This window comes from Chlamydomonas reinhardtii, chromosome 11 (genome assembly GCF_000002595.2).
Source record: "Chlamydomonas reinhardtii strain CC-503 cw92 mt+ chromosome 11, whole genome shotgun sequence".
In the NCBI taxonomy this organism is placed as follows: domain Eukaryota; kingdom Viridiplantae; phylum Chlorophyta; class Chlorophyceae; order Chlamydomonadales; family Chlamydomonadaceae; genus Chlamydomonas; species Chlamydomonas reinhardtii.
Window position 1 is genome coordinate 812,245 of NC_057014.1, and position 24,853 is coordinate 837,097.

Here is a 24,853-nt window from a genome sequence, read left to right on the forward strand (position 1 = left end):
TTTTGAAACTCTGCGCTCATCTGAGGTATCCGTTAACTTTACAAGGTACAAGCATTACATGGTAATATATTGAGGCCCTGTGAGCTACGAGCCAGGCTCCCCCGCACGCCACCCCTTTGCCACCTCCCTTGCCACCTCCCTCGCTCCCTCAAGCCTCCCCTTCCGCCTCTGTCCTTGGCAGCTTGGCTCCCTTCCTCCACGCCCTACTCCCTACATGCCGATTGGGCCCTGCGCTGCATATCGGCTATGTATGTGTATGTGTGGAACTCAAAAATTTCACCTTTAAAGCGTGCTCACCGTCCCTGCGCCATGCGTGCGGCGTCGCCGTTGCCATCCCCTGCGAATTTGCGATGGGCCCCTTCGAGCGAGAACCTTCGACATGCCTGCGGGACACGGTTGCTTCCAATGCCTGATTGTGAAGGACCGGGTTTTACGTCAGACACCTGTCATTGGCGAGGACCTGGCAAAAGACATGCGTCAGCACCAATTTCCCGACACTTGCAGGGATGAATGTTTCGTTGCTCTTCTTGCGAAGCTCAAGCGCTACCCGCGGATACCGTACAACTCCGTTCGAAAGCTAGCGCTCACTGGCAGTCACGTACCCAAGCAGGTCCAGCCCACGCAGGTACGGTGCTTTACAAGGCAGGCGGCCATAAACCTTTTCCCCGGCCTTCCCTGAATACCTGGGGCCCTCTGGCCTTCACCTGCCCAACTATGTCACTATCTGTTCATTTGGTCAGAAGCAATCTTAGGCACTGTTGCGAGGGGCTGAGGCCACCTGATTGCGGAAAGGCACACACGCACGCACTTTCCCCTGCACCTCTCTGCATGCATGCGTCATCCACCAATGCACTCTTACATGTAACATGCACGTATAACACGTCAGACATCAAAATAATCCATGTAAAGGAATGACACATTAGGTACGGGTTGCGCTGACTTCTGACCGGGCTGGTGCGAGTATGATCCGAGCTCTCGCACGCTTTTTGCAGCGGCGCCGTCACAGGCTCATCAGCGGCCATGTGCGGCTCTTCCAATCTCTGCACTACTTCCGGGTGGTGCTGGAAGAGGAGCCGCCACCGCCGCCGCCGCCTCCAAACAGGCCCCCCAGGAACGATCGCTGCGGCGTGCGCGAGTCCGCGATGTACTCTAGCTTCACGCCCGCCGGGCCCACCTGCAAGCAGTTAGTTGTTGGGTTCAGGGAAAGCAGCAAGGGTGAGTGAAGACAAACTGGTGTTGGGCGTGTGGAGAGAATGCACCCATATCACAAACCTACTGGTATCTTGTAGGCAGAAGATTGCCCGTCTTGTTTGTACGGTGTCGAGTTGTCGACCCCTTCCCCTTTATGCTGTGCTAACCCATCCACGCACCTGCTCCGACGCCATTGCAATCGGGCCTGACGCAGGGGAGCTGGCGTCCGCCTTGCGGCCGAAGAACGCGAGGATGGAGTCGCGGAAGTCGGTGAGGCGGGGGCAGCGGAGCCCGGCGGTCAGGGCGGCCTTGCCGCCAGGGTACGGCGCACAGCGGCCTCTGCTCGTTGATGGATCATTGATGAGGAGGGTAGATAGTGCACAACGTTTGGTTTAAATGCATGATGAGCCATATAGTACACAGTAAGGAGCAATTGAGCGACGCCACCACCAAGACCTCGTGCATTCCGAACTCCGAATTACGCTGCCTGCTCCCCAAGCTGCTTCTTGAGATTGGTGCCAGCGTCCGTGACCGCCTTCTGCAGCTCCGTGCCAGTCTTGTCTGGCGGCAACTCGCAGTCTAGCGCCTGCAAGTACTGAACTGCTTTGGCCCACTTCAGCCTGCGCCCGGACCCTGTTCCTCCATCCATGCCAGCAGTGCAGACTTGGTCTTCTGTGACCACATGTACTGGCCTGCGGCCTTGGCCCTGTTGATACCTGCGGCAGCATCAGAGCACACAGCCAGGCCAGTACATTGGTCACAGAAGACCAAGTCTGCACTGCTGGCATGGATGGAGGAACAGGGTCCGGGCGCAGGCTGAAGTGGGCCAAAGCAGTTCAGTACTTGCAGGCGCTAGACTGCGAGTTGCCGCCAGACAAGACTGGCACGGAGCTGCAGAAGGCGGTCACGGACGCTGGCACCAATCTCAAGAAGCAGCTTGGGAAGCAGGCAGCGTAATTCGGAATTCGGAATGCACGAGGTCTTGGAGGGAGCGAGCGAGCACGCAATAATGGAGTGAACACAACGCCTAGGCCAATCAGGGATTCACACACGCAGCGCATCTAGTGTAGTGGCAAATGCATGCCTGATGCACTGGATAAGATATCGCAATTCCCAGCCAGTTCATTCCATGTTACGTTCGTTCAAGCATATCAATTCCATGCGTTCTCTTCCCATCACAAATGCAGGCGTGCACGCACCTGATGCGGGTGCCTGACGTGGCGGTACCGATCATTCGGTCTGTGGTGAAGCCCGGGCAGGGCAGGGACGACAGCAGGCCGCCACACAGCCGCTCCAGCGGCGGGGCGCCTATGGGCAAATGGTGAAGGATGAAGGGTGACGCCGTACCGTGTGTGTATAGCACATGGCGAGCACGTGGCTGCGTGTGGCACGGTTGTTGATGGTGTGTGTCATGGAAAGTAAGATGCTTGGCTTGCTCCTTCGCGCGCGCACCTTCAGGGATACAGCCACTCAATCCCGAGTTGCCATCCAGCTCCAACTCTGTCAGCCTGAGAGAGAGTGTGGTGTGTGTGTTGGAAAGCACAAGGAAGAAAGCACAAGGGACGAAGACACAAGGCAAGCAATTGAAACGCATGCCAGTTCATGCACGTGTGTTAGGAAAGCACATGGAGAAGGGAGACGGAAGTGAATAAATGAGAAACATGGGTGTGTGGGTGGGAAGGTGGGTGGGTGGGTGAGTGGATGGGTCTGGACGTTTGTTGGTGAAGCATAAGGGGCAAGGGCGTGGGGTAAGGGGCGGTGCACCACTATCGTGCGTGCTCCATTACCCCACCCACCGCTCAACTACGTCCACCGCACCCTCCCCTGCACGCACCGCTCCAGCACGCCCCACTCGGGCGGGATGGTGCCGCTCAGGCGGTTCTTGGAGAAGTCGATCTCAATGAGGTTGTCCAGGCAGGCCCACTCCGCCGGCAGCGGGCCCGTCAGCTGGTTGGTGTCCTGAGGTGGGAAGGGGGGGGGGCGGGCCGCGGGCGGGCGCACATACAGGGCCGACCGTGCGTTCCGTAAAACAGCCGCACGTGTGTGTGTCCTATCACTCCTATGAGATGCTGTTGCTAGGCGAGGGATGGGCGTGAGCGGGAGACGAATGGCCACACACAACCGGTGGGTCAGGCACCCAGGAAGAACCAGCTGTAACGACACGCTATCCCACCACGAACCCCAATCCAGCCCGCCCACCATCCAGCCCACCATCCACACACCATGTCGAGCTCCGTGATATTCTCAAACAGCGCCAAAGCCCTGCAAATGTGACGCAAAGCATAACGTGAGCGAGCGAGCGCACGTAGTTATTGGGTGCGTGTCGCGAGCACAAACAAACAACGTGGCTGCCCCCATCAGCACCATATGCACAGCACACGCAGTCCTTCATCTTTCCCTCCCTTGTTCTCTCTAACACACACATACACACACACACACACACACACATTAACCAACACGCACACACACACACACACACACACACACACACATTAACCAACACGCACACACACACACACAGTCGCACACCTGGGCAGTGGGCCGTTCAGCGCCATGTCGGGCATGTGGAAGTTTGTGACCACACGCGGCAGGCTGCGGTCCCAGTCCCACTGCAGCGGCAGATGAGGGCAGCAGGTCGTGATGTGTGAGCCGCGTGCGTGCGAGGCAGCGAGCCGAGGCCGATTGCAGCGTGTCGGCGCGGGGCAGCGAAAGGGACTCCAGTTACCAGCCTCCCATAAAGCCACGCCGGCCAAGGCCACCCATAGCACACAACCACATATGCATACCGACGCACATACCTGGTAGCGACAGGAGATGTGGGGCCACTGACCCTCCCAATCCAGGCCTGCGCCAACAACCACATCATCAAGGACCAGAAACAGTTGCTGGCACGCGCACGGTGAGTGGCAGGCGAGACATTCCCCGTGGGGCCCATGCGTGTTCGCTCCCACACACAAGCAACCAGGTAAGGGCCCCGCTCCCCTGCTCCCATGCACAGGGGGGAAGGTTCATCTGCCGGAATGCCCCACCAGGGCCCCGTTGCAAACATGCACGCGCCCCTTCGGCGCCAATGCCTAGCAGACTAGTACGTGCCTGCCTGCCTGCCTGCCTGCCTGCCTGCCTGCCTGCCTGCCTGCCTGCCTGCCTGCCTGCCTGCCTGCCTGCCTGCCTGCCTGCCTGCCTGCCTGCCTGCCTGCCTGCCTGCCTGCCTGCCTGCCTGCCTGCCTGCCCACCCGCCCACGCACCGCATGGGTCCACGCCGCACGTGCCGTTGAGGCTGCATGTGTGTATGGGCCACGCCGCCATCTGCTTGTTCCACTCCGGCGAGCGGTCCTTCACCTCCTGGTACAGCGCGATGAGCGCGAACACTGCAGGACAGGCAGTTAGGCGAGGCGAGGCGAGGCACGTGGGGGCACAGTCAAGTGGTGGGCGAGGTACCGGTAGGTACCAGCAGGGGATGAATGGAGCCAGGGCGGTCGGAGTGTGTGGGGGTGGAGCTAGGGAGGCGGACAGGAGGTCAGGTGCGTGTGTGCGCGAGGCAGCGTACGGGCTTGCTCTCTATAACTGCTGGGACCCACGCGGCCTTGCCTCTGTAGCCGCCGCCACGCACTGCTGGTGCCTTTCCATGCCGCCGCGCCAGCACTTGCCTACGCACTTGACCTACTCACCGTCACGCTCCAGGGTCTTTGCGTCTGCCGCAGGCAGCAGCGACACCCGCCCGCCGCCGCCGCCCCACTGCTGCGGCAGTGCCAACATCAGCACCGCCACGACTGCCGCCGCCAGCGCCGCCGCACGCGACGCGGCGACCTGTGTTCGCCGTGTGGTTGACATGACGGCTCAGGTACGCGCGTAGGCTGGGGCCGAGGCTGCTGAAGTGCACGGGGAGCAAAGATGCTTGGGTGGGCAATGAGGAGGTGGGCTGGGTGAAGGGAGCGGGAAGCCAGGTAAGCCCGCTTGCAGCACGCGGACCGGTTTTGGGTCGGGATGGTTTTGGGTCAGGGGTGGTTTTGACGTCGGCCTCTCAAACTCCGGCAAGCAGTTCTGTGCGTGCTCATTCTTTCTGTCTGGTGCTTCAGCTTCTACTGCCGCTGCGAGAAATGGTTGCTGCGTCCAAAATTGCCGTGGGTTTCGAATGGGACCGGATGCCGGTGCAGGCCGGGGCTTTCCAGTTTTTGACCCGCGGCCGCGCACCGCCCGCATTCCCACAAAACAGAACATAGTACACACGCATTCGTCACGCTCCCTGCGCTATCTGCAAGAGGCCCGTTTTACACCCCAAGCTGTGACACTGCTCTCTGTCTGACGGAACGGAATGGCGCCCGGCACCGGCGCGGTCCCCTCGGGCCGCCGCCTGTGGACGCTCTCGAAAGTCTGGATAGCTGCACGTGACGTGCCCGAGGTGAGTGGGGGCGGCATGCAGCGATCAGCGCGGCGCTAAGACTGGGAGGATGCAGCTCCGGCAGCGCGCAAAACGCTTCTCGCTCCGAGACCGCTACCGGGTCCCGGAAACGTTGCCCTCTGCCAGCCGCTGCTGCTCCTGCACCACTGCAACTGTCACACGCAATTACACCGCTTTGCGCATTTGGGTCTCTACTTCCAAGCTGCTGATCCCACGCGCTCGCGGCTGCCGCCTGCTGCCGCCGGTTTGCCACAGGTCGCCGTGCTTGCGGCCCTCTGCGGCGGCGCGCTGGCGATGGGCTTCTACACCTACTACCGGGAGATGTGGACCCCGGCCGGCGAGTCCTTGTGAGTTATGTCGGAAGCAGCCTGAGTGGGGTGCGTGGGGGTGGGAGTCGTGGGTGGGAGTGGGGGCAGTGTGTTCCAAACCCAGCTAAACCAAGACCCAAGGGGCGGGGTTTGCTTGCGGTCCCTGAGGGGAACCTGCTCTGCTGTTGCCCACTCTCCGGATCGAGCCCCACCCACCCTCACGGCCATCACCCACCCCGCCATCACGCATCGTGTCCGCGCACGCCCTCGTGCCGCCCCCCTCCATTGCAGCCCGAGTGTGGAGGTGCGCCGTGACCCCGAGAAGCAGGTGCGTGGGGAGTGCGTGCGCGCATGTGATCAGGGAGGGGGAAGGGAATGCAAGGCAGTAGGGGGTTCCAGCGCGGTAGGCAAGGCCACGGGCCGGTTGTGCTGTCGCAGTCGCAGTCCGTCGTTGCCCACTCACCCGGCCCTGCTTGTGCCCGCGGAGCATTGCGCAGACGGCTGTCATGGGGGCCTACAACAACCGCAGCATGTTCTACCACGTGGCTCAGGTGGGTACGAAACTGACAGGGGTTCGTTGCGCCGCTGCGGTCGTGCGGTCGTGCGGTCCGGGCTCGTTGGGGGGGGTTTCCCAGCCGCGCGCATGTCCATTCTTCGCGCGTCACTGCTGCTACTGCCACTCACCGCTGCTCGGCTGCTACTGCCTCCACCCTTGTCCCCCTCCATTACAGTGGAAGCACGACGACAAGGGCTACAGCATGGGCGTGTTTGACAATCGCTCCCGCCCCTTCGAGTACAACCTGCCCACACAGGTGCGTGCACGTTTGAGGAGTGTACGGGCTTTAGGAGCTCTTGTACTGTCGCTGGATTGTACGGGGTTGTACGGGTTGTATGGAGTGTAAGGAGTGTACATGGTCAGGGGCGCATATGTTGCATGCGTACTGGGAGACTGGGTGTCCGGTGTGTGCGAGTGGGGGCAGCCGGCGGGGTAGGTCGGGGGTAAGAACGAAGCCATGCGTGTCGAACAGACTGCTGCTGTTCAAGTAATTTCACCCCTCATGCTATCCACCGAAATCAGGGCGTGGTGCACTCGGGGCCGCAGTACGAGACCGAGTCGCGCACGCAGCAAATCGGCATGTGAAGGACGGCTGCAGGCGAAAGCACATCAACAGGGCGGTCACGCAGCCAGCTCCCGCGCAGGCCATGGCTGCGCTGATGTCGTCTCCTACTATGATTGCGCTGGAAGGACAGAGGCGTAATGTTGTTGAGAAGGGTATCTGCCAAAGTTGGGGTGGGGGGGCGGGGAGCTGAAGCACGCGGCAGGATGGCGTGAGCGGGCCGACAAACTGATAACCCGATGTTCATACTGTGCATACATGCATTGGGCCCATAATAGTTATACCCGACATGCCCACGTTGTAAACTCACCCAAGCTGCTGAGTCCATTCAAACTGCGCCTTGCCGTTGCTCACGCTTATTGCGTAGACCGGCCCCGGCCCTCCAGCATTTGGTCTTGCGGGCCTAATGGAGACCTCGGGACGGCTCTACAGAAACCGGGAGAGCTCGGGAGCACTCTGGAGAATGCCGGAATGCTCTCGAACGCGCTCAGCCAAGTCGCGATGCAGCGCCCCGCCAGGGCCGCCAGTATATAATAGGTATTGGGACCACACGTGCATTCACAATCAGCCATTGCTATACACACAATTTAGAGCTGCTACCCAACTCGACACTGCCAGTTGTACCGACACACGGAACAAGCTTCAATTCTAGCAGTATTCAATTGCAGCGGAATACAAGCTTCTAATCTACTGATTTATTACACGTAAATATAGCAGAACCGCCTTTGGCGACCACTTGCTTTAGCACCGTCACCGGCGCCTGGAAAGATGTCGTTTGACACCAAGAAAGCGACAGAAAAGGTCAATAATGTGCTTGGAGAGGCGATTAACCTAGCCAAGGAGGACAAGCACGCGGCGCTGACGCCGACTCATCTAGCGGTTGTTCTCTTCGAGGTAAGTGCTCAATTGGGATTGTTTTTAGCGGAGTAGCACGGTCAGGGACTGCCCGCATAGCTTGCGGGGCCGGGTGTCGCGCCCTGGCCAATTGTTAGAGTCGCAGGCCCCTGGGTCTCGATGGCAGTCGCACTTTTTATTGCTCGTTCTATGCCCGACTCGCTGATGCTGACCCTTTGTGACATGCATGCAGGAGCCGCATGGCCTGGCCAAGGTTGCCGCCACCAAGGTGGCCGGCGAGGAGGTGTGGCGCTCCGCCATCCGAGTGCTGCGCAAGCGCCTCACCAAGCTGCCGAAGGTCGACCCCGCGCCCGAATCCGTCTCGCCCGGCCGCGAGCTGAGCAAGGTCCTGACCGCGGCCGCCAAGCTGCAGAAGGACCGCGGCGATGCCTTCCTGGGCACCGACACGCTGCTGACGGCGGTGATCAACGCCGCCGAGGTGTCGGAGGCGCTGGGAGAGGCGGGCATCAGCAAGGCGCAGCTGGAGACCGCGCTGAGCGAGGTGCGGCAGGCGGCCGGCGGCGGCCCCATCAACAGCGAGACGGCGGACGCCAACTTCGACGCCCTGGCAAAGTACGGCACCGACCTCACCGCCAACGCCGCACGTGCCGACCCCGTGATCGGCCGTGACGACGAGATCCGGCGCGTGGTGCGCGTGCTGTGCCGCCGCACCAAGAACAACCCGGTGCTCATCGGCGAGCCGGGTGTGGGCAAGACCGCCATTGTGGAGGGACTGGCACAGCGCATCGTCAAGGTGAGGCCGGGAGGGGTGGAGCGGTGAAGGGGTGGAGGGGGTGGTGGGCGGGGTAAGCTCGTGGGGTAAGCTGTTGGGGAGTGGGTTGCCCAACTACCCAGCCCAAGTACCCGTTCAGCCCCCGTTCCGTAACTTGCAGTGCGCCGTCCGTTCGCCTGCTCCTCACCGCGCCCTGACTCGCCTCCCCTCCTCCTCCCCTCCCCTTCCCCTCCGTGCCGCTCCCCTCCCTTGCCCTTCCCTCCCGTCCCCGTCCCTCCCACCACAGAACGACGTGCCTGAGACGCTGCAGGGCGTGCGCCTGATCAGCCTGGACATGGGGTCGCTGGTGGCGGGCGCCAAGTACCGCGGCGAGTTCGAGGAGCGGCTCAAGGCGGTGCTGAACGAGGTGGCGCAGCAGCAGGGCAAGGTGGTGCTGTTCATCGACGAGCTGCACCTGGTGCTGGGCGCGGGCAAGAGCGGAGACGGAGCCATGGACGCGGCAAACCTGCTCAAGGTGAGTGGGTGGTGGCGGTGTTGGTGGTGAGGGTGAGGATGGTGGGGGTGGGGGTGGTGGGTGGGTGGGAAGGGTTGGAGGGACGGGAGGAGGGGCGGAAAGAGGGGACTTGCTTGCTTTGCGCGGGGTTGCTGGTGGGCTTGCATGCGGTCGGGTGCTTGGGTGATGATGGAAGGGATGAAGGATGAGGAAGCAAGAGCGAAGAAGCTTGGAATGCGTTGAAGGCACAGGCTCATGCGTGCTGCACTCCCGTATCGTATACCAGTGCCTGGGTGCCGCCGCAGTAAAACCGCCGCACGCTTACACGCCCCCATCCCACCACTCCCTTCCCCGCCTCACAGCCCATGCTGGCTCGCGGCGAGCTGCGCTGCATTGGCGCCACCACCCTAGGCGAGTACCGCGAGCACATTGAGAAGGACGCGGCCTTCGAGCGCCGCTTCCAACAGGTGCTGGTGAAGGAGCCGTCCGTGCCCGACACCATCGCCATCCTGCGCGGCATCAAGGACCGCTACGAGACGCACCACGGCGTGCACATCACCGACCGCGCGCTGGTCGTGGCGGCGGAGCTGAGCGACCGCTACATCACCACCCGCTTCCTGCCCGACAAGGCCATCGACCTGGTGGACGAGGCGTGCGCCAACATGCGCGTGCAGCTGGACTCCAAACCCGAGCAGCTGGATGCGCTGGAGCGGCAGCGGCAGCGGCTGCAGGTGGAGGCGGCGGCGCTGGCCAAGGAGAAGGACGCGCTGAGCAAGGCGCGCGCCAAGGAGGTGGGCAAGGAGCTGGCGGCGCTGGAGGAGGCGCTGAGGCCACTGCAGATGAAGTACGCGCAGGAGAAGGCCAGGCTGGAGGTGAGGCAAGGGGTGTGGGGTGGGTGTGGGGTGTGGGGTGGGGCTGTGCGGTGAGGTCTGGGGCGTAGGGGTACCGTGTGGTTTGGGATGGGTGGCAGGGGCGCGAGGTGAAGGGCGGGAGAAGGCAGGGCCTGTGATGGGGGGATGGCGGGAGCGGGGGACACGCACAGGGATGGTGGCATGGGGTGCGGAGCGCATGAGCCGCTCATCTTTGTTGTTGAACATGCTGTGTGGTCAACCTTTGTCGCTCGCGCACGAGCCTAACTCTCTCCTTCCTTCCCCCACTCCCTCCACTTGCCTCCCCCTCCCACACACAGGAGCTCCGCAGGCTGGGTCAGAAGCGCGACGAGATCCTGGTCAACATCCAGATCGCGGAGCAGCACGGCAACCTGGCGCGCATCGCCGACCTGCGCTACGGCGCGCTGCCTGACGTGGAGGACCGCATCAAGCAGGTTCGCGCGGCCGCGCCCTCCGACGCCATGCTGAGCGAGGAGGTGGGCACGGAGGAGATCGCGGTGGTGGTCAGCCGCTGGACCGGCATCCCCGTCAACCGGCTCAAGCAGACGGAGCGCGACAAACTGCTCAGCCTGCGGTCGGAGCTGCAGCAACGCGTGGTGGGCCAGGACGCGGCGGTGGCGGCGGTGGCGGATGCGGTGCTGCGCTCGCGGGCGGGCCTGGCGGCGCGCGGCCGCGGCTCCTCGTTCCTGTTCCTGGGCCCCACGGGTGTAGGCAAGACGGAGCTTGCCAAGGCCCTGGCGCAGCTGCTGTTTGACGACGAGAAGATGATGATCCGCATCGACATGGGCGAGTACATGGAGAAGCACAGCGTCAGCCGCCTCATCGGCGCACCGCCCGGCTACGTGGGCCACGAGCAGGGCGGCCAGCTGACGGAGGCGGTGCGGCGGCGGCCGTACAGCGTGGTTCTGTTTGACGAGGTGGAGAAGGCGCACGCCGAGGTGTTTAACGTGCTGCTGTCCATCCTGGACGACGGCCGCGTCACCGACTCCAAGGGCCGCACAGTCAACTTTGCAAACACCGTCATCATCCTCACCTCCAACCTGGGGGCGGAGGCGCTGCTCCACGCGGCGCACGACGTGCTGGCGCACCCGGGCAAGGCGGCGGCGGGCCAGGACCCGTACAAGGCGGCCCGCGAGAGCGTGCTGGCGGCCGTGCGGCGCTTCTTCCGTCCCGAGTTCCTGAACCGCCTGGATGACATCGTGGTGTTTGAGCCGCTGCGGCCGGAGCAGCTGGTGGACATCGCGCGGCTCATGGGCAACGAGCTGGCGGCGCGCCTCACGCCGCGCAACATCACCCTCACCTTTACGGAGCCCGCGCTGCAGTTCGCGGTGAGCCATGCCTACGACCCGGCCTACGGCGCGCGGCCGCTGCGGCGCTGGATGGAGCAGAAGGTGGTGACGCAGCTGTCGCGCATGGTGGTGGGCGGCGACCTGCCCGACAACAGCAATGTGGAGGTGGGGCTGGCGGAGGGTGGGCGCGACTTTGACTACCGTGTGTGGCCCAAGCCGGCGGCGGAGGCGGGCGGCGGCAACGGCAGCGGCGCGGCGACGGAGGCGCTCCTGAAGAAGGCGCGCATGTACAGCGTGGAGCACCCGGACGAGGGTGAGGACAGCATGGATGAGGGTGACGATGTGGGCGCGATGCGCGACTAGATAGCGCGGTTTGAGGTTGGCGTCATAGCTTGTTGATAGCGCAGCAACGGACGGGGAGACTGGCTGGTTGGTTGCACTGTAGTGGGCGGGCCCTGTGGAGGCCGCTTAGGATTGCACCGTGTGTTTGGGCGCCATGGATGCGCGCGCACACATGTACAGCATGCAAGTCAGGGCCATCTTGTGGATGTGCCACGCACATCTATGCTGCCATAACAAGTAGCTATTAGCGCAGCTGGGATGTACATTGGCAAACGGACTGTATAGGGGACTGCAAGTACTGCCGCTGGATTGGCAAGGCGACAAAGGCCCCTTTGGCTGTCATGTATGCGGCGCCTGTGTGTGGGCCGCTGAGAATTGCGGGAGCAGGTTGTCGTCACGTTGTTGAGTAGGCAGGTCTGATAGATTACTGGGCTCGTACAGTTGAAACTGCATGTTTGCACTATGGATATGAAATTATATAGAAGGAACAGTCCGACCGCAGGTGTACTAATATGTCGGGACGTGTGTTGCGCGTGTGGAAGTTGGCGGGCCCCTAGGGGCAAACCCATACAGAACGCCAGGGATTGCCTGCAGTCCTAACCGTTGGACGCCAGGAGAGTGCTCCATGCACCGATTGTGTATCATGAGCGCATGTAACACACGCCGAGGCAATTGCAATTACAGTCCAGCAGCTTCGAAGTCGGAGGTCCGAGCGTGCCCATTGTTTGTCTGGGAGCCGCCGTGGAGAAACTGACTTGTAGTGACCAATCCGCGACGACACACGGCTTGCCACACTCGTCCCGTACTCACCAGCGCACACGCAACAACAATCGGCACTCACTACAGGTCACTAAGTCCTTTGGGAGGCGATGCAGTCTGACGGCCGTGTCATACGCGTGACACCTGCGCACCTAGCCACCCCGCCTTGCTGCTGAGATAGAATCCATCATGCGGTACGTTTCCCTTGGCACGAACATACTTACGACTCAGCAGCCCCAGCCCCATAGCCCTCCATGCTACTCAGCCTGTCCAAAGCCCCACGTTACTTGAGCCTAGAGGTCTCATGTGGGCGTATTCGCCAAACACTTCGGCACCACGCACAAGCCCGACTGACATCCGCAATCCGCAACCCTCTTTCGCAGCCCGCAAGCCGCAAGCGGTAACACGGGAGGGCGCACCGTACATAGCCTGTCCCGGTGCCCCTCCGCCCATCCCCAGCCGGCCGCGGCCCGCCTTGTCGTACGCGAGACAGAACTTGTCCACCATCTCGTTGGCGGCGTGGGTGCCGCGCCTCATGGAGGCCAGGTAGAGGGTGAGCAGCGTGTCGTTGTACTCCTGTTCGGTGGGTGGTTGAGGCAGTTGGGACGTGGTGGGTAAGCCAGGCTTGGGGCAACACCAAAGGCGTGGAATAGGCGCGGATGGAGCACACGCGAACGCACACGACATAAGGTACACACATTGGCTGCGTCTCTCCTCCCCCAGCTGTCTCTCCTGCACCCACCGTGAGGTACTCCCGGTTGAAGGCGTCCGTGTTGCAGGCGGGCAGGCCGTGGACCAGGTTGGACACCTGCACGTGTATGTGTGTGTATGCATGTGTGTATGCGTGTGTGTGTGTGTGCGTGCGTGTGTGCGTGTGTGTGCGGGAAGGAAACAAGCGTGAATGTGTGTGCAATGCAAGCGACATGCGTCAGCCGGAAGTGGAGTGGGCACGGGAAGCCGGCTTCATACGGGCACGGAGGGGGTCGAGGCCACCCTCCCCGGTTTTGGAAGGACGGTGAAAGGATAACGTGCTCGTCACAGCACAAGAGCTGGGGCTGACCGCGCGTGTGTGCCTGCCGGCTTTCCCCTCCCCCTTCTGGGTTGGGCGACGATTTTCTTTAACTCTTGGTACCTATTGGGCTCGGGCACATACCGATAACCCCCTCCCCAGACGCACCCGACAGACGCCACACAAAGACGCACACCACAACGCGCGCCGCACCTGTCGCAGCAGGCTGTGCGGGTAGGCCGCCTCTGCCGCCGCGCCGTCCACGCCCGCCACCTTGCCCATGGCCCCGTGGATTACCCGCAGCCGCTCCAGCAGCATCTTTACTGCGCTGTGTAGCGACACCAGCTAGGCCGATTCTGCAAAGAAGAGGAACAAAGAAAACAACTACGAGTGAGAACAGGCCAGCCGTGCTAAGCCCTGGACTCGGAAGCGTGCAGGGACACGTCCACCGGTTTCCATACACGTCAGCTCTTGAAGGAGCCCGCACATCTGCTGGCACAATGTGCCAGGCAGCACCCGTACAGTACAGCTCAGACAGTCATAGCTGTTGACACACACCAATGGCTGGGTCTCGCACTCACGCTGCTCCGACCCGGTGGCCTTGCCGCCGGCCAGAATGCGCGCCACCTATGTAAAGGAGGCGGGGGGCCTTCGTTGGTGGGGTGGGGAGGAGATGCAGTGGGATGGGGATGAGGAGGTGGGGTCGGTGCATGCGCAAACTTCCACCCACATGAGCTTCATGTGCGTGTTCATCTTATTCATCAAGCGCACATACACAAGTACACAAGCAAACTCCCCCCCACACACCCAACCCACCCGGTCCCCCGGCCCACCTGGTCTACACCAATGCGCTCTGCGTCGCTGGTCTCGATGCTGTAGGGCGACTTGACGAACACCATGCCGGGAGCGCCGGTCTCCGGGGACAGGTGCAGCTCTGCATGCTGATGGTGATAGCGGTGGCAGTGCGTGTGGGGTTCCAGGCATGACCAGTAAGAAGACGGCAATACTGAAGTGGCAAAGCGGTGCACAGACTCCAAATCTGGGGGAGAGACATAGGGAGACAAGGCGCGTGTCCATGTGTCCACAACCTCTGCTCTTCACTCTACCCCAGGCCCTCCGCAATACCGTTTCGTGCAGCCTTGCCAGCCGACCCCCCCCCCCCCGAGCCCGGGCGGCGACATTTATCGCCGGCGCCGCTCGCCCTGCTGCTCCACGACGCCTCGGCCCACATCCCATAAGTACTATCGCTTGCAACTAACGCCTCTGCCTGCACTCCCGTTTTCGTTGGTTTTGGTTTAGTTTGGGCTGGTATTTACAACCCCCCCGCCACCCCACCCCCCACCCCCCACCCCCGAACTTGCACGGGATTTCTGTATTTCTGTTCCGTGCCATCGAGCCTCTTTCACCAACTTTGTGTTCCCCCACCCTTTCTTCGCCCCGCCCTCCTGCCACGCCCTTCTTCTCCGTCTCGCATGGACGTCTATCCCTTTTGGAGCTCGTCTTGCACTGCATCCCTGGATTGGGCGACGATTCCTTGACAAGTGGGACCTATCTACACATTGGGCCCAGGCACATACCCCCCGTCCTCCCCCTCCCCGGCCGCCCCCTCCTCACCCGTCTCGTACAGGCTGACGGGCAGGTCCTTGCGTGTGTGGTCCACCGCGGGGTCCAGCAGCAGGAACACGGGGCTCCCAACCACCTCGGAGATCTGTTTAGGGTGGGGAGGGAGGGGTTATACAGCTGCTGGCTCCCGCCGTGCGTCGCCGCCCGCGAGCAGCCTGCTACCGTGCTTTGCGCGTGGATCTAGTGCCGTTGACTTACATTTCCTTATAGAAGTAAGCCAGGTAGCTAATCGGTGAAGTTCTGGCAAGCATGATACTCCGATGTCCAAATGTTCGATGTTACAAGCCGAGGAACAAGTCAGAGACGTAACACGTTACATGTCGCGATTTCGGTGGTCTAGTCTGCTCTCACCCAGGAATGGTATCCGGGTGGCGTCCTGTCAACTGACACACGGGTTAAGGCCAGCCATGGAAGCGTACACCTTTCTGCCGGAACGAGAAGAACAGCTTGTACGAGTCAGCTAAGAATAGGTTTTTGTCTGCGGATGAACCCCAGTTTCGCCAAAGTGGCTCGAAGTTAACATGATGCTCAAAAAACATCTCATCCACAAGCGACAGAAGCGCGGGATCGGCCAGTAGTTGGGCAATGTAGGCGTTCTCAAGGGACGAGTTGTCAATATCGAGCTTGACCAACACGAAGTCGTCGGGATGAGCTATTTTCCGTAAAATTTCCAGCGGGTTCTTCTTGTTGCCTGGTTCGAGATTGGCAGGAATGTTGAAGTATTGATAAGCGTGAAACGCCTCGTCCGGAACTTCGTCGAACAACTTCGCGGGGTTGTACTTGGTAACCTCCCTGCATGCAGTATCAAAGTTACCGCAGGTGATTTGGCAAGTTTCATCCAAGCATTCTCACCACATCAACATTCGATTAATCTCAAGCCCATGCTCCTTGTAGGTGTTATAGAAGAAGTCCTGAGACGAACCGCCAGCGCCTTGAGCCCAGGTTGACGCACCAAGATCAAACATGAACACCCTCCCTGTAATGTTTGCTATAATTCCTGTAGGGTCAAAGCCGGAACTCAACAAGTAATGATTTCGCCCCAGCATATCGCCGCCCAGACAGAATGACGCGGGCTGTCTCAGAGAAGTGGCCAGAGGTTCAATATACGAGTACATAATGGTGCTCTTGTACGTGCCAGGAGTTCCAGTAGAGCAGTTCCGCAAATATTTGAACCGGCTGAGAAATTCGTGCGGAACCTCCTCCGTGCTTGGATGCATAACCTTCTCGATAGTAGCTTCAATCAGCAGCTGATTGATGATGGCTTCTTGAGACTTGACGGCATCGCAGAACGCCTTCGCAGAAGCACCCCAGCTGGGAGAGTTGCTCAGCCACAGCTGCTCAAATGCTGACGGGAGATACTCCTGAAAATGAAAGGAACAGCGGTGGCCATGATGGCCGATGGAGCCGTGAGCTGCACCTATGACGGAGAGCAGCAAAACGATGCGGGAAAGCAGTGCGGATGTGTCCATAGTTCCAACAATCGATAGTGCTCCCCCTGATCGTGTGGATAAGTTGTAGAAGAAAGAGGATTGGCAAGAATGTCCAGGCCCAAAAGTAATGACGAAATCAAGTACTGGGGGCTGATGGAGGCTGGATGCGGGTGGAGGGCTGACATGGCTGGCTGGAGTGCAGCGCGCTGACACAGCGGTGTGGTAGCTAGAGCGAAACGGCCCACTTGTTGAAAGATGCACCTAGCATACATGTAGTCCCTCACGACGCCGCTTCACCGGCACCCTTACGTACCGTATCCGTAGCCACCCGGGTGCCTCTCCCGGGCTAGGGTGAGTCCAACACTGCCCAATCTTGGACCTGCCCGAAACCAATGGAACATTTGTCCCCCAGTGACTTTCGAAATTGAGGCCGGGCGGTGTCTCCTTAGCGGTCAATGCTGGGAAGCATAGCACAGCACAGTGTGTGAGTGTGGTAGGTCGCAGCAGTGAGGACGGGTGAGGAGTGTTCAGGAGTGTTTTGGCTGGAGGATTTCCTGCTGTTTTTGTGTTTGTCCTGTGCTGGTTGTGCTTACGCTTGACAACGGGACGTGGCTGGACGCATGGCGGGCCGTGCCTGTACAACCGACCCCAGATATGTCTTGGAGCTGACCGTATGATGTCTTATCGTCCCCGGCAACGAACTTGGCAGTAGCGCGTCTGCACAGGCATGGCTGTGTGATGGGACAGGGTTCAAGGCAGGTTGGCGAGGTCCCGTAGGGTGCAACTGATGCCCATACCCTCAAGCAGACGGCAAACAGGCATGGCTGGATACGGCACTCACAGTGGTACTCCTACGCCCACGGGCTCATCTCGGGCAGGGGTAGGTGCCGCGGAAACTCACACTTAGTGCAGCCGCCCTACCCTACTCCCCTACCGCTACTCAGAATGACTGATTGTCCCTTGCTGGGTCCCCAGCGAAGCATATGTCTGGAGCTATGCCTCTGCACGCACCCGAAATCAGCGAGCCGTCTACCTAGTATTGACAGTTCGCGATATGTCCAACTCCATACTTCCTTGCATCTCACTCGCAATCCTGCTGGGCGGGTGCACCTGCCAAAACACCCACGCACCAGTCTGTAGCCCCATGCCTCCCACCACCAGCTCCCTTATCCCGCTGCCCTGCACGCCTCAGGCCGAAGGCACCGCCGCGCATCCGTGTCTCCCGGTCACATCCCGCACTCACGACAACTCCGCCGCCTCTCAGCCCGCGCCAGCGGCTCACCAGCCCTGCTGCTACACGGGATGCACCCGTGCTGTGCGCCCTGGTGCCCCTCCATCCCAGCAGTGCAGACCCAGTGCACTCAAGCTTTAAATGTCGTAACCACCTCAATCCCCAGTATCCCGCTGGCTGCTGCCTCTTAGAGTTCGCGGAAGCGGCCCGCCTCTGAAGATGGTACTGGGCCACATGGACTCAACATGTGAATGCTCCTGCTCCTGCTCCTGCTTACAGCCCGCGGCGGCGGCCCGCCTTGTCGTACGCGAGACAGAACTTGTCCACCACCTCGTTGGCGGCGTGGGTGCCGCGCGTCATGGAGGCCAGGTAGAGGGTGAGCAGCGTGTCGTTGTACTCCTGTTCGGTGGGTGGTTGAGCCGGTTCGTCGAGGTGGTTGGTGGAGCTGTTGAGTTTGGTTGTTGGGTGGTTGGTTGGGGGTGGGTGGGATGGGGCTGCAGGAAGTATAGTAGGGTTGAGTGGTAGGCTAGGCTGGGGTAAGTAGGCATGGAATTGGTGCGGGTGGAGTTGGGTTGTGTGGCGCCGTGTAGGGGGCAGGCGTGCCCATAGGACATTCACACATCGGCTGCGTCTCCCCGCCCCTAGCTGTCTCTCCCTGCACTCACTGTGAGGTACTCCCGGTTGAAGGCATCCGTGTTGCAGGCGGGCAGGCTGTGGACCAGGCTGGACACCTGTGTGCATGTTCGCGTTTGCATGGTGGGGAGCACAAAGTGTGAAAGAGCACAGGGGGAAAGAGTCGTGAGAACGTGAAGGACTGTGTATACGATTAGGTGCGACACACGTGTGTGAGTTAAGGCATAATGGTGAGGGTCGGCACTGCGTTCCCCCGGCTTTCATCCCACACCTGTCCGCACACCACAACGCGCGCCGCACCTGTCGCAGCAGGCTGTGCGGGTAGGCCGCCTCTGCCGCCGCGCCGTCCGCGCCCGCCACCTTGCCCATGGCCCCGTGGATTACCCGCAGCCGCTCCAGCAGCATCTTAATTGCGCTGTGTAGCGACACCAGCTGGGCCGACACTGCAAAGAAGAGGAACAAAGAGAACATTCACGAGTGAGAACTGGCCAGCCGCTTGAGCCCTGCACGCAGAAGCATGCAGGGACACGTCCGTCGGGTACCGTTTAGGCCGGCTCGTGAAGAGGCCCGCACAGCACAGAGCCGGCGCACACAGCTGCTGACACAATGCGCCAGGCAGCACCCGTACAGTACCGCGCAGACAACCATAACTGTTGACACACACACCAATGGCAGGGCCTCTCACTCACGCTGCTCCGACCCGGTGGCCTTGCCGCCGGCCAGAATGCGCGCCACCTGTGTGGAAGATGGGGAGGAGACGTGGTGGGATGGGGATGAGGAGGTGGGGTCGGCGCATGCGCAAACTTTCATCAACATGAGCTTCATGTCCGTGTTCATCTTATCCATCAAGCGCACATACACAAGTACACACGCAAACTCCCCCCCCCACACACCCAACCCACCCGGTCCCCCGGCCCACCTGGTCCACACCGATGCGCTCTGCGTCGCTGGTCTCGATGCTGTAGGGCGACTTGACGAACACCATGCCGGGAGCGCCGGTCTCCGGGGACAGATGCAGCTCTGCGTAAGGGGCCGGTGCCGTGCATGAAAGGTGTAGGAGGGAACAGCCTTAAATGGAGAACGGGGTGATCAAACCTCAAGTACGAAGGGACAGAGGGGGAAGGCGCGTGACCGACTTCGCCCCCGGTTCAGCTTTACACTCCGCATACGGCCCCCCGGAAGTCCAATGCCGCAAGCAGTCATGCTGCCCCAAATCCTCCCCACCATCTATGTCCCAGGACGTCGTGCCTTGACACCGCGCCCCGAGGCCCCCGCCATGCTCCACCGCCCCTTCTCCGCCTTCCCCTCCTGCCGCACCCTGCCCCCTCCTCACCCGTCTCGTACAGGCTGACGGGCAGGTCCTTGCGTGTGTGGTCCACCGCGGGGTCCAGCAGCAGGAACACGGGGCTCTCAACCACCTCGGAGATCTGTTTAGGGTGGGGGGCAGGGAATCCAGGCATGCCTAGTTAGGAGTAGGCGATAGGTGAGGGGGGATTATACGCCCGAGCCCAGTGAAGGAGGGGAGGAGAGAGGGGGAGGGAGGGCGGAGAAGTGATGGAGCATAGCCTCACATGACGAGCGCGACCGAGTCGCGTTCGCTTGCGCCAAAGCGTGTGGTGAGAAGATTCCCATCAACCTTCTGATCACGCCTCTCTCCTCACGCCCTTTGCTTAAGGTATCCACATCATACATCCATACCATGCACATTATCCTCCCCACGTCGTTTCGTGCCCGCCTGTGCGCAGTCCTGTCTTATCATCTCTCAGCCGCCCCTGTACTCTAGACCAGGTCAAAGCCCTGCCCATCCTCTGTCTCCAGCCTCTGCCACTGCCCCCTCCACCCCTGCCCCCTACCCTCTCCACACCCTGTTACTTCCCCCTGCCTTCTCCACACTCGCCACTGTCCCCCCCCTCCGCCCCCCCCTGCTGCCCCCTGCCCCTGCCACTGCTGGGCCCCTGCTGTCCTCACGCACCTTGCGATGCGCCAGGCGGTGTCCCTCCGTGATGGCTGCCCCGGTGGCGTACCACCCCACCACATCAAGGTTCTTAAACACCTGCTTGTCTGTGGACACAGGATCACACACATGTGCGTGTACATACACATGTGTTGGTGTGGAGACAGCACAAAGGAATACATGTGTGTTGCGTGACGAAGAGGAGGATCAGGACGGCATATGCACATGCGCGAGTGGCAAGACGGCAAACGTGCCCCGCAGCTGCGTCCGTGCTTCACAGCTGCGTCGCCGAATCATCGCTGATGTCTTGGCCCACTGCAACAGCACCTAGCCTAGCACCCCATACACATGCAACCGCACACATATACCGTAGAACCCCACGGCCCTGCCTGCCACGGCAGCAAACCATCCCGCCAACCCCAGCGCCCAAATCAAACTACCCAGTACTGCCACGCCTGGCTCACATTGCTCCTGCTTCTTCAGCAGATAAGTGATGTCAATGTCTAGGGTGCCGTCCGGACCGGCGGCGTAGCGGACTTCGAAGCTGTTGCGAATGTCCACGCTGCGTCCGCTCTGGCTGCCAAGCAAACAGCCCATGACTGCTGGGGCCGGCACGCCTGGCGCCGTGGCGCCGGGGGTGTTGGCGCGCGTCCGCGTGTGGTGGTCGCTGATGTTGATGAGCACCAGCTGTTGCGCGTGTGAGAGGCAGGGAGGGTGCGGAGGTGGGGGAGCGCGTAGGGGAGAGCGAGCGCGGTTAGGGTCGCCACGAAGGAGGGACCCCAAGGCCCGCGCAGTGTCAGGCGCAGCGCAACGAGGGGCAAAACGAGTCCGGTTGCCCCGCCATTTGCCCAGTAAAGAATGCACTGACAGTAGAGCCCGCAGGTGTAAGCGACACGAGCGGGATCTCTGGCAAGTTTTTTGTGCGCCGTTTTGCAATTTTGGCCCAATACCATGCGCCCTTACCGGGTGAAGCTTCCATTCTAGCCCCGAAGCGCTCTGCCGCGTGCCGTCCACCTCCATTTTAGCTCAGACAACCTTGTGCCGGGGCCCTTTTTGCTTCTTTGGCAACTCGGCAGGTAATAGCGACGTTTAGCAGCAATACAGTTACGTCATGTACTTTAAAAAGCCCTCCTGGCTGGTTTCGTTAATATGCGAGGGCTTTCCTCGTGTTATTGCAAGTCTCAAAGTAGGACCCAACGTTCAGAAAACAAACAGTGATTGAAATGGAAATGTTCTGCCTCCAGCTTCGTGTGCGGCTGTCTCCATCGGGCTCGCGGTCTCCACGGATTAGCGCGAGCGCAACCCGGGTTCACTCGGGGCGTGCCCATACACGCCGCACCGTCCAAAGACCAAACCTTGCCTAATGCTTATACATGACATATATATGTCATGAATTGTTGTTTTAAGCCCTGGCGCGGCCTGCCTGCTCGCCGAGCTCGCGAAATGCAGCGACATCCCCCGACATTGTGCACGAAGAGCTGCTTTTAGCCCTCGCAAAGCTTGAATTCCCATCCTTATAGCTGACAGTGGACACGGCATCAATCACGGCTTGAAACAATGGCTCCTCGAGGGACCTCGGTCGCGAAATTGCCGGTTGGCAGACCCTCACATTTTGCCCCGGGATACATTCCAATGCAATATTGGGTATCTAAATAACATATTGAGTGAGTTACTCTCTGAGCGAGCGACTGTATACGTGATACATACTGCCTGCAAATACTGTACTTCTTTAGCAACATCTGCAAAACGCTCAATTAAGGCAGCAAGCAATCGCATAGTGCAAAGGGTGCAACTACTGCGGCAACCGCACCTCAGTTTCCACGCTTGCCGCCATCGCGAATCGGTCGATATGCATTCCAATGGATGCCTAGTGCAGCGCAGCGCACAGCTCCAGCGCGGTAGCCGGCGCTCGGCGTGTCGTCGGCTGGTTGCGTCAGAACGCGGCGATGCCCGAATTCGCGCGAGTTCGGCGGTGCTGCCTCGGCGGCCGCTGCCGATCCGCGCTTCGGGCAACAACCTGACAACTACACCGTGGTCTGGTGAGTCCACCGAGCGTCGTTGGGGCGCGATCAGGCGTGCCCGGGCCCCACGCGGCCTGTCGGCAGAACTCCGCACTCGAGGCCGCGGACGGTCCCACACAGACCCAAATCGGGCAAAACCTGAAGTCCCTAACCATTTCCACCTCCTGCCGGTGGCTTTGGCATCTTGGTGTGCCCCCGGGCTGTCCCCAATCCACATTGATCTCGGTACCCCAATCTAACCAGTCCGCTTTAACCCACCCACCCACCCGCCTCCCGGCCCGCCCGTTCCCACCGCAGGCCCCCCCGCGCGCGGCCCCGGCGGGAAGCCGGCGGCAGCTGCCTCCCAGCCTAGCAACACGGATGGCCCATCTCTGGACATGAGCCGGGGCCTGGCAGCGCTCATCGCGGTCAACGCCCTCATCTTCGCCGGGGCGGCCCTGGCCAAGCTGCCGCCCATTGCTGGTCTGGCCCTCTACAACGCCAACGGCGCCTGGTGGCAGGTGGGCGCAGTAGTGGTGGTTGCGGCTAGCAGGAACCTGAGGCAGCTAGTTGCGACAAGCTGCGGCTATCGGGCTTGATCGACCGCGCGTGAAGGTTCGTGGGAGGTGGCGTCGGGGATGAGGGACCAACATATGTGGTGATGTGGGGACTGCCTTACAACTCACTGCAACTTGCAGGCCTGCACCCACCCGTTGCTGTGTATCGTTTTAGATACTCGCCCGCTTTGACCACCCATGCCTGCAAATCTCGCCCGCCCACTGCCACACCGCTCCGTAACGTATGCTCTCCATGGGTTCAGACTACCCACCCACCCAATTGTTCCGGCAGCTTGCAGCGCAGTCAGCACAGTTGGTTCTCGTAACGCCCACCCGCCCACCCCTTCACCCAACCATCCCGCACCGCCCGCAGTTCGCCACCAGCTCCTTCGTGCATGCCAACGTGGCGCACCTCAGCCGCAACATGTTCCTGCTGTGGATCTTCGGAAGTGCACTGCGCCGCGAGGTCACGGGGCCGGGCGTGTGGTTCACCTACGTCGTGTGCGCGCTGGGTGCGTACGTGATGCGCGCGAGGAGTGGCTTGGGCGCCGGGCGGGGAGCGGGGAGCGGGCAGCGGGTGGGGAGCAGGAAGCGTGGTAGGGGAGTAGTGACGTGGGGAAGAGAGGAATGGGCGGGTGGCAATGCCGGGTCACAGGAGGGTAGTGCGGGGAGGACGATGGACGGTGTCCTCCATCGCGCTTACGCTTCGCGCCCATGCATGCACACACCAACAATGCTCTCCCGCACCGCAGGAGCCAACATGGCTGCCGTCTACGCCCTGGGCGCCAAAGCCAAAGTCGGTACGGCGCTGCTGGGCGTGGCGGCTTCCGGCGGTGTGGCGGGCGTGGCACTGGCGGCGCTGGCACTCTCCGCCCGCCCCTCGCTCCGCTGGATCATGGGCGCTGCACTTGCCGTACAGTTCACTTTTCCTGCGCTGCTGGCGGCGCCCGTGCCGTACATGCCGGCGGCGGCTGGCGGCGCGGGCGCGGCGGGCGCTGCCGTGCTCACAAAGCTGCTGCCGGGCTGGGTGCTGGCGGGGGCTGGAGAGCAGCTGGCGGGGGTTGCGGGGGCAGGGGCGCTGGGGCTAGGGGCGGCGGGGGGCGGTAGCGGGGTGGGCGGGTTCATGGCAGCTTTGAAGGCTCCGGCCATGTCTTGGCTGTGGGGTGCGGCGGCGGGTGCGCTTATAGTGGTGGTCCTGGCGCGGCTGCCGGTGCCACCCGAGTAGTAATAAAGTGGACCACGGAGAGGTGGTGGCGGAGGTAGGTTTTCGGGCTTGAAAGGGAAAGACCTTTATAGTCATGTCTTCGTTCGCAGGCAAGGAACTGGGCATCCGTGGGTCTGTCCGGAGTCCCCTAGACATTGCGCACTGCCATTGATTGGGGTTGTCTTGATACGTTGGAGTTGCCTGTGGAGAGGCTGATGAACGCAGCGGTGGCACGGCCTGATCTTTCCGTTGCATGACAGGGAGAATGTGTGCACGAGAGGAGGTATGCAGGGCGTCACTGCGACGGCGCATGTGCAGGATTGATGTATGCGGTCGACGATATGTACCGGTACGATGTGGTTGGGCATTTATGTACAGCTCATGCGATGCAGTAATAAAGCATTGGAACAAGGCTGTGTGGCCTTGTCGCATGGATGCGGTGTAAGGGCTCTCAACTGCAAGACGGTGCCAAGCAAAATGTTTATTTTGAGCGCTGCGTGTTTTGGTGCGTGGTGCAGGAGTACCATTGCACTTATACCTGACGGCAAAGGCCGCGTTCTGCCTGATTGTAATTATGGTTGTCAGGGAAGCGTTGTGCGTGGGTGTGCATTTGACCAATCCGCCTTCCGCTCTGGTCTACGTACGCGTTAGTTCCGCAACACTCGTCAATAATGAGAGGTCTCATCAGGTGTGGTGGGCATGGGCAGGCAGGTGCAGCACAGCCAGGCACAGGGGGCTATGGGGAAAGAGCAACCCCATGAAAAGACACCTTGACACGCCGCATGCTCGCCCCACC

General features: G+C 61.2%; 7 protein-coding genes across 7 annotated transcripts; 3 read left to right on the plus strand and 4 right to left on the minus strand.

Moving 5' to 3' along the window:
- Nucleotides 1-26: 26 nt before the first annotated feature.
- Nucleotides 27-5,322, minus strand: CHLRE_11g467642v5 (uncharacterized protein). The gene is made up of 10 exons (XM_001698708.2): nt 4,860-5,322; nt 4,437-4,559; nt 3,990-4,036; nt 3,721-3,800; nt 3,414-3,453; nt 3,026-3,150; nt 2,644-2,699; nt 2,391-2,499; nt 1,371-1,530; nt 27-1,174 (listed from the first exon to the last, which is right to left on the minus strand). Exons 1-10 carry the CDS (start codon nt 5,020-5,022, stop codon nt 1,046-1,048), a joined length of 1,032 nt encoding a protein of 343 aa, XP_001698760.1. The 5' UTR covers nt 5,023-5,322; the 3' UTR covers nt 27-1,045.
- A 110-nt stretch (nt 5,323-5,432) lies between these two features.
- CHLRE_11g467643v5 (uncharacterized protein) lies at nt 5,433-7,504 on the plus strand. The gene is made up of 6 exons (XM_001698755.2): nt 5,433-5,590; nt 5,846-5,937; nt 6,190-6,226; nt 6,396-6,449; nt 6,630-6,710; nt 6,977-7,504. Exons 1-6 carry the CDS (start codon nt 5,504-5,506, stop codon nt 7,037-7,039), a joined length of 414 nt encoding a protein of 137 aa, XP_001698807.1. The 5' UTR covers nt 5,433-5,503; the 3' UTR covers nt 7,040-7,504.
- Nucleotides 7,505-7,597: 93 nt separating this feature from the next.
- On the plus strand, nt 7,598-12,326 carry CHLRE_11g467644v5 (uncharacterized protein). Its single transcript, XM_001698754.2, has 5 exons — nt 7,598-7,910; nt 8,104-8,664; nt 8,930-9,157; nt 9,499-10,008; nt 10,326-12,326. Exons 1-5 carry the CDS (start codon nt 7,785-7,787, stop codon nt 11,676-11,678), a joined length of 2,778 nt encoding a protein of 925 aa, XP_001698806.1. The 5' UTR covers nt 7,598-7,784; the 3' UTR covers nt 11,679-12,326.
- Nucleotides 12,327-12,336: 10 nt separating this feature from the next.
- CHLRE_11g467645v5 (uncharacterized protein) lies at nt 12,337-15,302 on the minus strand. The gene is made up of 7 exons (XM_043067397.1): nt 15,247-15,302; nt 15,040-15,133; nt 14,259-14,359; nt 14,007-14,052; nt 13,639-13,781; nt 13,159-13,224; nt 12,337-12,992 (listed from the first exon to the last, which is right to left on the minus strand). Exons 5-7 carry the CDS (start codon nt 13,741-13,743, stop codon nt 12,678-12,680), a joined length of 486 nt encoding a protein of 161 aa, XP_042919396.1. The 5' UTR covers nt 13,744-13,781; nt 14,007-14,052; nt 14,259-14,359; nt 15,040-15,133; nt 15,247-15,302; the 3' UTR covers nt 12,337-12,677.
- Nucleotides 15,303-15,349: 47 nt separating this feature from the next.
- CHLRE_11g467646v5 (uncharacterized protein) lies at nt 15,350-16,582 on the minus strand. Its single transcript, XM_043067398.1, has 2 exons — nt 15,901-16,582; nt 15,350-15,840 (listed from the first exon to the last, which is right to left on the minus strand). The coding sequence occupies exons 1-2, from the start codon at nt 15,903-15,905 to the stop codon at nt 15,444-15,446; spliced, it is 402 nt and encodes a 133-aa protein (XP_042919397.1). The 5' UTR covers nt 15,906-16,582; the 3' UTR covers nt 15,350-15,443.
- A 564-nt stretch (nt 16,583-17,146) lies between these two features.
- Nucleotides 17,147-21,500, minus strand: CHLRE_11g467647v5 (uncharacterized protein). Its single transcript, XM_043067399.1, has 9 exons — nt 21,260-21,500; nt 20,761-20,983; nt 20,315-20,403; nt 19,676-19,769; nt 19,262-19,362; nt 19,032-19,077; nt 18,643-18,785; nt 18,375-18,440; nt 17,147-18,108 (listed from the first exon to the last, which is right to left on the minus strand). The coding sequence occupies exons 1-9, from the start codon at nt 21,314-21,316 to the stop codon at nt 17,983-17,985; spliced, it is 945 nt and encodes a 314-aa protein (XP_042919398.1). The 5' UTR covers nt 21,317-21,500; the 3' UTR covers nt 17,147-17,982.
- A 162-nt stretch (nt 21,501-21,662) lies between these two features.
- On the plus strand, nt 21,663-24,641 carry CHLRE_11g467648v5 (uncharacterized protein). Its single transcript, XM_001698753.2, has 4 exons — nt 21,663-22,335; nt 22,615-22,817; nt 23,227-23,365; nt 23,606-24,641. The coding sequence occupies exons 1-4, from the start codon at nt 22,146-22,148 to the stop codon at nt 24,076-24,078; spliced, it is 1,005 nt and encodes a 334-aa protein (XP_001698805.1). The 5' UTR covers nt 21,663-22,145; the 3' UTR covers nt 24,079-24,641.
- Nucleotides 24,642-24,853: the final 212 nt, after the last annotated feature.